Below are 11,857 nucleotides of genomic sequence, written 5' to 3'. Positions count from 1 at the left end.
AGTCAAATCGAAAAATTTCAATATCTATTAAGTTCACTTTCTTCTTAAGCTCTTAATTTGCTCAAAGGTTTTCCTTTGACCGCTCAAAATTATGAAAACGCCTTTCAAACTCTAACTGATAGATATCAAAATAGACGCCTCTTAGCTAATACATGTTGGAATGAAATTTATAATATTTCAAAACTTCACAGTGAGTCGGCATCCGGACTTAGACGGATTCTGGAGGTATTTTCGGAAAATTTAGCTGTGTTGAAAAACTTAGGTCTGCCTACTGATCAGTGGGACTTTGTTTTATTTCATCTGCTCATTCAAAAATTAGACACAGCCACCATTAAACGATTCGAATTACAGGAATGATCAACAGACATTTCTTCATTTATCAATTTGCAAACTTTCTTAACTAATCAATGTGTAGCTCTAGAATCAGTGGCTCTTTCTGTTCCTTCAAAATCTCAACAGTTTTCTGATTCTCGAACTTCAAAATTCAATAATACTTCAAGTAAACGAAATTCCGCTCTTTTAGTTCAGTCGAAAAATAATTCAGATAAAAAAGGCATTAGCTGTAATTATTGCAAGTCATCTCATAATATTTACAACTGTCCTTCGTTTTTGGGAAAAACTGCCTCAGATCGTTTCAAAATTGTCAAAGATAAGAATTGGTGCATCAATTGCCTTCATTCTGGGCATCAATTGAATAACTGTTCCTCGAAATCAACATGTCGAACCTGTAATAAAAAACATCATTCTTTATTGCACATGCGCAGTCCATCAGACGATGTACCTCAGAACGAATCATGCCAATCGCAGAGTCAAACCTCTTATTTTTCGCATTCCAACTCAGTGAATCTTTTGCCTGCCAACTCCACAGTTTTATTGGCTACTGCTCAAGTAGACATCCAAGACGCTTGGGGTAACTTTCAGAAAGTTCGAGTTTTATTAGACGCCGGTTCTCAAATTAATATCATATCCCAATCTTGTGTTAATAAGTTAGGATTGCAAATTTCAAAGACTGCACTTTCAATTACTGGCATAGGGGAAAGTTCATCTACTGCTTCTGGTAGCACTGTCTGCTCTATTCGCCCTACAGGTCAGATCAATCCATGTTTCACCTTTGACGCTGTAGTTCTCCCAAAAATTTGTACACAAATGCCGACCTCTTTAGTCCAATTTTCCAATTGGAAATGCATCTCCAACAAAAAATTAGCAGATTCTGAATTTTCTACTCCACATTCTGTGGACATTCTTCTTGGTGCAGATATTTTCCCACTTGTACTCAAAGACGGTCGAATCAAAGGCAACGGTTCGGAACCTACAGCCCTAGAAACTGTTTTCGGTTGGGTTTTCATGGGACAAATTCAGTCTCCTAGTCGCTCAATGAATTCATTTCATTTGTCTTTAAGTGATTCTTCTTTGAATTCCACATTAAAGAGGTTCTGGGAACTCGAAGAGGTGCCAACAACAACATCCTCTTCACCAGAGGATCAACGTTGTGAACAACTCTTTGTTGAAGGTCATTCGAGAGATGCTTCGGGACGATACACGGTTGCATTGCCATTCGAAAGTGGCAAATGCGTTTGTTTTGGGGATACATATTCTTTAGCTCTGCGTCGTTTTCTGTCGCTCGAACGTAGACTTATAAGAACTCCAGAAGTTTACCAGGAGTATTGTCATTTTATGAAAGATTATTTGAGTAGTAATCATATGTCGTCAGTGATCACCGATGTCGAAACTGAAAATAATTTCTATATCCCTCATCATTGTATCATCAAGCCTGATAGTGCGTCGACTAAGTTACGAGTAGTGTTCGACGCATCAGCTCACCTTCCAGGTAAATAAAATTGTCCTTGAATGATGCTCTCTTGATTGGTCCTAAATTACAGAAGGATATTTTTGTAATTATGTTGAATTTTCGTGTCCACACTTTCGTTTTCACTGCCGATATAAAACAGATGTATCGTCAAATCTTGATTCAGCCCTCACATCGTGATTACCAAAGAATTCTTTGGAGGTTTTCTCCGTCAGAGCCTATCGGCGCATATCGATTAAACACTGTCACCTACGGAGTTGCGCCTGCTCCTTTTCTTGCTCTTAGAACTTTGTCTCAACTAGCTGAGGATGAAGGAGCCTCTTTCCCAAATGCTTCCAAATCCTGCTCAGAGATATTTACGTGGACGATATTGTCACTGGCTGTGATGAACAGGCCAAAGTTTTGGTGGATGAGTTGATATCATTGTTGGAATGTGGTGGGTTTGAGCTTCGTAAGTGGTGTAGCAATAGCCATGAATTACTTTCGCGTGTTCCTTTAGACCACCAACATCAGCATTCCATAAACTTTGATGCCGACTCTGCCATTAAGATTCTTGGTTTGAAATGGTTTCCTTCATTGGATGAATTTTCTTACTCAGTGAAGTCATCTGGTGAGGTCTGCTCAAAACGATCTATCCTGTCTGATCTCTCACGTATTTTTGACCCTCTCAGATTTCTTGCCCCATTTACTTTTCTTGCAAAGCACTTAATCCAGCATCTCTGGACTTTAGGCTTGCAATGGGATGATTCTCTCCCAGTGGAGGTAAACAATCGCTGGAATCAGTGCAAATCTGAATTGCACGAACTAGCAAAGCTCAAAATTCCTAGACTGTTGGCATCAGGTTCCTATTCACGATGCGAACTCCATGGCTTCGGAGACAGTAGTGAACGAGGTTATGCTGCTGTCATTTACCTTAGATTTTTCTATCCCAACGGATCTATTGATACATCACTCGCTCTGCTCGCCGAAGGGGCTCCGCCCCTTGGACCCCGTCACTATGCCGGTAGATCCTTCACTGGGTATCCCTCTAGAAAATAAAAGATTTTTTTCGGAAACCTTGTATCGTTAGCTGATTTTAGACGATTCACTCGGTATCCTATGCTGATTCTAGGGTAGAATTCTATATGACTTCTTTCCTAGAACATACCATTTCGCCCTTGCTCACATGAAAATATTTGATGCAAATAACTTTCCATGACGACAAATCAAGGGCGGTCCTAGCCTTAAGTTTGAGGGGGTTCGCCGTTAAGGGTTTCGAGTTTTTCTATGGTACCAAATCCCAGATTACACCGATATCGAGCTTAACCTCTCAAAAATATTTATATTTAGATATTTATATGAATATTTATACAGGGTGTTTCAAGTTCGAAGGCCTATTAGACGTTTCTGGAGAACGGGGCCGATTTGAAATCTGAAAATTCAGAATATGACATTGTTCATGATGCCCTATTCAGCTAAAATATTTTAGAAGTTCTGGCACTTCCGGTTATACAAGAATTAAAAAAAAATTCTTCGAAAAAAATATTTTTTTTCATTTTATGTTTCAGGTATTATCAAGATTTCTATTCTCAAATACTCTCTGCTAAAATTATTGCGTTAGTTCTCATAGTTTTCAAAATATTAAGAAAAAAACGTAAAAAAGAGAGAATTTCCATAGTCACTATCACGTGAATTATTTTCACTGTGAATATCCTATGCGTATACTCAATTCATTTTCACAAACTAGAATGATGTTGGAATATCGTGCATATCTTGAATTTGAAAAATATCATCACAGGGTGTTTCAAATATTGTGCCAAAAATTGTGAACAAAATTTGATCATAACTTTCGATTTTCAAATCAGAACCCTATGTTTTTGTGATTTCGTTGAATTCTACGGTAAAAATAAGGGTAGTGTTCAAACATGATTATGCTCTCAAATTCAATAATTCAAGAGTTATTCCAGAATTTATGAATTTATGTTATACGTAGGGTCAATTTCATTCAATCTGTTTCTAGAGTGCGTTTCAAATATTCAATTATTTCAAAGTGACAGGTGTACTCATTATTGAATAAAGTAGATTATAATTTGACGATATGTATCCCCGTTATTCAAATAATGAAATTCTGGATCTATTCCATATCCACGGTGAATGCAACAGAATTGTTTCAAACTTTCTGTTACTCCCTTTTCATCACCACGCTGATTTTTTCCTGAATTCATAAAATGTATTCTACCGCTTTTTCATATGAATAGAATTGGCACACAGGAGTCCTGCATGATTTTATTTCATTTGGTAGGTAGAGGTTTTTTTCTTCTAGGTAGGTACTCCATCCAGTATAATGGATATTCAAGAAGTATGCAACATCCTTTCAAGAAGATAAGGAAATTTCTGATTTAAAATTTGATGAGTTCTACCAATAATTCTAATGCATTCATCGTGAATATGGAATTAGATATTTATAATACAAGTGCAGAACTTATTGATATTCTTCCAAGAGTTCAAAATGACCGAGTGGTAGAATGAGCCTTCTGTACGAGTTTTAAACATTATGTTCCCGAATTCACTGCCTTTTTATTGAAATTGACGGAAATTTCCATAAATATCTATTAGTGATTTTTGCATTGAAAAATGTTGGTTGGTAGAACAGTTTTCTGTATCACAAATTTGACAAATAATAGATAAATCCGTTCCAGTCTATTTTGTTCCACAAAATGTGCCGGAAAGAACTGATTTGCCACATAATTAGAGAAAAGTATATCCAGAATTTTGTCATTTGAATATCGGAAATTCAATTCGTGAAATCAAATAAGTGAAAATTGATAATGAAAATACCTGTTACATGTAAAGTAATTAGATATTTAAATTTCTATGGTCATAGAGTATTATTGCTAGTCTGTCTGGAAACAGATCGAATAAAATTGACCCTACGTATAACATAAATTCATAAAATCTCAAATAACTCTTGAATTATTGAATTTGAGAGCATAATCACGTTTGGACACTACCCTTATTTTTTACCGTAGAATCCAGCGAAATCACAAAAAAATAGGGTTCTGATTTGAAAATCGAAAGTTATGATCAAATTTTGTTCATAATTTTTGGCACCCTGTGATGATATTTCTCAAATTCAAGATATGCACGATGTTCCAACATCATTTTAGTTTGAGAAAGTGAATTGAAATAGGCATAGGATATTCACAGTAAAAATAATTCAGGTAATTGTGACTAAGGAAATTCTCTCTTTTTTACGGTTTTTCCTTGATATTTTGAAAACTATGAGGACTAACACAATAATTTTAGCAAAGAGTAATTGAGAATGGAAATCTCGATAATATCTGAGACATAAAATGAAAAAAAAGTTTGTTTAGAAAAAAAATTTTTTAATTCTTATAAAACCGGAAGCGCCTGAACTTCGAAAATATTTTAGCTGAACAATGTCATATTCCGAAATTTTAGATTTAGGCGTACAACTTTGCTCCTGCCGTTTTGCAATAGCTGGCTGTAACGGTAAGTGATAGTCGAAATAAATATATCGTAGATGTCATACAATAAGTTTAGTTATTTGTGAACATAACGCCATCGACATGTTAGTCGATTTGTGTCTGCATCATAAAGTTATTCACGATTAACCATGTCAGCTTACGAGTCAAATTCTCGTCATTTGAGGGAGGTTTTAATTTTCTACTGAAATATGAATAAATCTGCGGCTGGGGCTCATCGAATGCTCTCAAATACCTATGGTAAGGCCGCTATTAGTGGAGGAACGTGCCGAGAGTGGTTTCAACGCTTCAAGAATGGTGATTTTGATGTCGAAGACCAGCATCGCGGTGGAAGAGAGAAGGTTTTTGAAGATGCAGAATTGGAGGCAATACTTGATCAAGACTCATTTCAAACGCAACAATAATTGACAGGATCATTAGAACTACAAGCCATTTCAAAACGCCTGAAAGTCATAGGAATGATTCAGAAACAAGAAAAGTGGGTGCCGTACGAGTTGAAGCCGGGAGGTGTTTGAACGGAGTTTGTTTGTTTGTGAACAGCTGCTTTCGAGGCAAAGACGGAAGGAATTTCTGCATCGGATTGGGACTGGAGACGAAAAACGGGTTCATTACGATAATCCCAAGCACATAAAATCATGTGGATATCCCGGCCATGCTTCCACGTCGACGGCTAAACCGAATATTCTCGGTTCTAAGGTCATGCTCAGTATTTGGTGGTACCAGCTCGGCGTAGTGTATTATGAGTTGTTAAAACCGACTGAAACGATCACAGGCGATCGTTATCGAACGCAATCATTGAGCATTGAGAGACAAACCGCCGCAATACGACGAGAGAGTAGATGAATGGATTTTACTGCATGACAATGCTCGACTCCATGTTGCGAAAGTCAAGATATACTTGAAAAAGTTGAAATGGGAATTCCTACCCCACCCGACGTATTCTCCAGACGTTGCTTCCTCGGACTATCACTTGTTTCGATCAATAGCACACAGCCTGGCTGACCAGCACTTCCTATCTTATGAAGAATTAAAAACTTGGATCGATTCGTGGATCGCTTCAAAAGATGACCAGTTTTTTCAATTCGTACGCTGCCCGAAAGATGTGAGAAAGTATAGTGACCAGCGATGGGCAATATTTCGAATCATAAATGTATAACCAGTGTTTTACAATAAAGCCTCAAATTTCGGTAAAAAAATTTGTACGCTTATGTATTTGTTATATTATAATATATTTATTTACTTATCACGGTTTTAGCCATTCAGGTAGAAATTAAAAAAAAAAATTGTAAATCTATTGTTTCATATGAAAAAAAAAAGAAAATTGGCAAGTATAACACAAAATCTAATTTGGTCTGTGAACCCTTTGAAAACCTTGTACCTAATCACAGCGTCCTCGTCAACATCAATTTCCCTGTATATGTTCAGGAGGACTAAACTGAATCCGATGCCAATATCGAAAAAACCAGAATAACACCATATGAACTACCATTTATTCATTTCGAAAATAAACTTGCCGAATTTTCTGCTCGAATAGCTGTGCGAAAATTATGAGTTTCCATACAGTTTTATAATACGTCATAATCTCAAACAATCTATTAACATGAATTTCCACCAAGTAAAAAACCGATCCCATCAAGAAGATCTGGCATACAGGCAACGTTGCAGATTATTTAGCATCTGACGTTACGTATTAAACATGATGGCCGCCGCCATATTAAACAATCGATAAAACCATCGATTTTGACGAAAAAAAGGCATTTTTATTTCAGGGAAAGCTTGAAATGTGATTAATTAATCATTTCTAACGAGAATCAGTTAATAAAATACAAGAAAACTAGCTATTAATGTGGATAACCTCACCTTTATTAGGCCAATTTCACAATTAAAAAAAAAAACTAGCTGGATTAAGGAATTTATGATAGCGGATTCGTGATCTAAAACCCAAAATAAGTAAGTCTGCAAAATTTCATCACTTTTGAATCATTATTTAAATTAATTCTATATAGTAAACATTGTTTTTCTTTTCAGAAGATGGATTATTTTCGTTTGGATGCATAATTATACAGGATATTTATTTGTCGAATATCTAGAAGTATCTAGAGATGTTGGACCAATTCAAGTCTGAAAATTGAGATTAAAGCTTCAAATTATTAACTAATTTGTAAAGAAATACACAATATTTGATCAACAATTATATAGGGTGTATATATATTTGAAGTAGTAATTAGACATTTTGAAATCTGAAATTCTCATTTCTCTAGAAATGGCAATTTCATTCTTCTTCAAAAAATTTGGGAAAAATGCATAATCAAAATGTGAGAGTTATTATCAGTCAATAGAAACACTACCTGAAAAAGAAACTGCATTCAATGTTTATTTTCAGTTTTGACAAATATTGAATTTACATAATCATTCGATAAGATCTATGAAAAGACCTACAGTGAAATTTTGTTTTAGGAATATTCAGTATAGCTATAATAAACTGAAAAGGGGCAGAATGAATAGATCTACCTTTCAAAAACCCATGGCTAATGTTGCCTTACAAGCAATCGTAATAATATCAGTAACATCTTTGAGAAATCAGGTTATAAGAAGTCCCTCATTTCCGAGGTTCATCAATACTTTTTTCAGTTGAGCAGCAAATTATTCTTCTATTTCATAATTTATTAAGAAATACAATATTCGATCAAATTCGATTATATAGGGTGTATATATTTAGAATACAAGGAAGGACACCTTTTGAAATCTAAAAATTTGGTTAATAGTAGGTTATTTTCCATAATTTATAATATTGAAAGACCAATTGGACATTCCTGAAGAACTAAGGCGTTTTTAGAATCTGAAAATTGTATCGATGAATTTTGCATATTTCTTGAAGGTATATGGACAAAAATGATTTTTGTGTGTTCTGGTGAATGATCAAAGGGATACAGGTAACAATTTCATTAATACCAGTCAAGATATAGTTATCATAGATAAGAGATGATATAGAAATTTCACTAGATAATTCTGATTCAGTGGAGGACAGCTGAATTAAAGCTTAATCGTGATGGTTCGTTACGTTATAGAGCAAGCTTGTAGCTCTGGGTTTTAGTCAGAAGTAAATTGAACAGGGCAATATATATAGTAAATGAAATTTTGACAGATATTAGTTAAAAAATATCAATAATTGAGCATTGTATTTACATAAAATCAAAAAATAACTTGCTAACTGTTGTTGCATTATATGTAGATGACTTTTTTGTTTTAACAAATGTTAATTCTGAATGAATATATCTGATAGAAAATTTAAGTGATAATTTTATCATAAAGAATTTAGGGAAAGCTAAAATTGTTTAGGGATGAATATCACTAGAAATTATGAAAAAAGTAGTATAGTAATCGTTTATATTCTTCAAATATGTATTGCAATAATTCAACATGTCTAATTGTAAACATATGAAAACTCCTTTGAAAACTTAATTGAAATTTGATTCAACAAAAGAGAGTTGTAATGATGAACCATATAAGAAATTAATAGGTTTATTAACGTCTTCAGCAGTATTAACTAATCCTGATAAAGCATACTGTTAATCTCTTGAGTCAATTTAATAATTATCTCATTATTGAACACTGAAAAAGTGCAAAATTCATTTCAAGATGCAAGTAAAAAAAGATCATTGTTCAAGTTTTACTTCAGTCAGAAGATGTGTTCAGTATTTGAAATGACTGCCTTGGTACTAAAATTGTATCAGCCAATACTATTGACCCATGTTAGTGGGTTCGATAATTACATTGACTTGATTTTTTTCAAATGTTAACTTTGGATCTGAATCAATTAATAATTTAATTTTTACCAAAATCAAAAGCAATGAATATATCAGTTGGATAGCATTTTCGAAGTGGCCATAGAGCAACTATTCCTATAACGATTGAAAACTTTAGTGAAATAGGTATCTACATGTTTATACAAGTTTAATCATTCATTCATGAAATGGAAAGTTTTGATGAATAGTTACTTTTTAAAGTATTTTATACCTACATTGAATTGCTGGAAGATTGATACCAATTTCAAAAGTAACTGCCATGTTGAAATTCTTCATATACTGAATGATCCTTTAAATTTTATTTCTGTCGTAACATTTTGACTAGTATTTCAACTGATTTTTTATATGTATATACTAGTATAGCTTTAATAAACAAACTAAAAAGAGACAGAATGAATAGACTTGCCTTTCAAATACCCATGGCTTATGTTACCTCATAAGAAATTTTTATATCTTGGTGGAACCTTTATGAGAAATCAGGTAAAAAGTTTGAGTCTCTAATTTCCAAGGTTTATTAATACATGTTTCAGTTGAGCGGCAAATAATATAATACATAATATAAAGTTGAAATTATTCGTATGGAAGATTTCACAAAGATTTGACTTATTCATTATAAATTCAACAGCACTGCACTCAAATTCTTCAAAAACGGATTGATCATTTATATTTTTGCACTCTTCTGTCGTAAAAGTGTATATTTTAGATATTCCAAAAACACATGGAAATTTTTGAATGTCATCTGACTAACTTGGCTCTTTTTCCAGTAATAAAGCCAATTGTGAATTATCTATAAGGAGTTTTTCTATCTGTTTAATACATGATCAGATGAAGCTTCTGTTCTGTTTTGTAGTTCCATCTTCTGTCGCAATAGATTCAAATTCTCACGAAAGAGAATATAGTTTTATAGTTTGTGGAAAATAAACGAAAAATTCCTGAAATTAAGTAACATTCATATCCAATTGAATGATACAAACACTTAAAACAAACCTGAATTGAGGAAAATGCATTCGATGATATAAATGTTCATTTCTAAATTTTGACAAATATCTATCGAATTTTCGATTCGCCGAAGACTTTGCATTTTATCTGTCGGCATTTATTTAAATATTGAATAACAATTTTGGAAACTGCAAACTTTTTCAAGAACTTTCATATATCGAAATGGAATATTTATTATTAACATGACACTGACAGCCAAATTGTCCACAGATACCACAGAAATATGGGACTTGAAATGTCAAAATGATCCGAAACACCCCGTGTACTCGAAAACCGCGAGGAGAATCCAAGGTTTGGGATTTTTCCCGGGATCTCCAGACGATTTTGAGGGGGGTCTTATTCTTGTCATTTTTGCTCTAGATGGTCCCGTTTGGGCTGTGATTTTACGTTTAAAGTTTGACGTAAATGTGCAAGCGGTTTTATATATACTTAGACTCGCTCTGCTCGCCGAAGGGGCTCCGCCCCTTGGACCCCGTCACTATGCCGGTAGATCCTTCACTGGGTATCCGGCTAGAAAATAAAAGCTTTTTTTCCGAAACCTTGTATCGTTAGCTGATTTCAGACGATTCACTCGGTATACTATGCTGGTTCTAGGTTGGAATTCTATATGATTTTTTTCCTAGAATATACCGTTTCGCCCTTGCTCACATGAAAATATTTGATGCAAATCCTAACTTTTCATGACGACAAATCAAGGGCGGTCCTAGCCTTAAATTTTGAGGGGGTTCGCCATTTTGGGCTTCGAGTTTTTCTATGGGACCAAATCCCATATTACACCGATATCAAGCCTAACCTCTCAAAAATATTTATATTTAGATATTCATATGAATATTTATATAAGGCGTACAACTTTGCTTCCGCCGCGGCAACGGCGCGCCGTTTTGCAATAGATGGCTGTAACGGTAAGTGGTAGTAGAAATAAATATAACGTAGATGTCACACAATAAGTTTAGGTATTTGTGAACATAACGCCATCGACATGTTAGTCGATTTGTATCTGCATCATAAAGTTATTCACGATTAGCTGCCATACGTCCCGGTACGCCGGGACATGTCCCGGTTTGGACCATTGAGTCCCCGTGTCCCGGTTAGTTATTCAATTGTCCCGGTCAGTAATTTGACCGTTATGAGATTCATATTTCCTTATATAGTGTAGGTGAGACAAAATTTGTTTTCATGGAATCTCAACGGATTCCAGTAATCATAAATCTGAAATGCTGTTTCCGTTGCTCAAACATTATTTTTCAGAAACCGAAGGATTGAAAATAAAATTATTAAAATTGTTCAAAAAAATAGTCTTATGCAATCACTTTATTTTATATTGAATCCTTAGAGTACCTTAATATTTCCATATAAAATATTTTCGCTGTCAGTGCGGTACTTACTTCGAAGTAAAATAAAGGCGAGTTTTTTTTTAATTCGACAATGAAACTATCGGTTGTCCAGCGCATAGACTTCACAATACTGCTTCCACTTCCGCCGATATGATTTTAATTTCTGTGCATTCTATTGGTCTTAAAATTTTCAAATATTTTTTGTAAGGGTCGAACGATGAAAGGTTTTCGTGAGTATGCAGAAACAACTTACAGCAATGTTCTTTCTTATTCTAGAATTCGATGGCTTTCACTAGTTCTAGCTATTGAACGCTTGCTGAAGCTATGGGTGCCATTGAAAAAAAATTTCTTAGCTGAAAAAAAGGCCTTAAAAGCTGTAACCGATTTTTTTTGACTCTTTATTAGAACTTTATACTCTATTTCTAC

The 11,857-nt window shown here is 34.4% G+C and overlaps 1 protein-coding gene across 1 annotated transcript; it reads left to right on the top strand.

The window, feature by feature from the left end:
• Positions 1-756: 756 nt before the first annotated feature.
• LOC123688652 lies at positions 757-1,836 on the top strand. The gene has a single exon (XM_045627257.1). It carries the CDS (start codon positions 757-759, stop codon positions 1,834-1,836), a length of 1,080 nt encoding a protein of 359 aa, XP_045483213.1.
• The last annotated feature ends 10,021 nt before the right edge of the window (positions 1,837-11,857 follow it).

This window comes from Harmonia axyridis, chromosome 1, assembly GCF_914767665.1.
Source record: "Harmonia axyridis chromosome 1, icHarAxyr1.1, whole genome shotgun sequence".
NCBI lineage: Eukaryota > Metazoa > Arthropoda > Insecta > Coleoptera > Coccinellidae > Harmonia > Harmonia axyridis.
The sequence above is the reverse complement of the archived record's forward strand: the minus strand, read 5'-3'. Positions and strand labels throughout refer to the sequence as shown.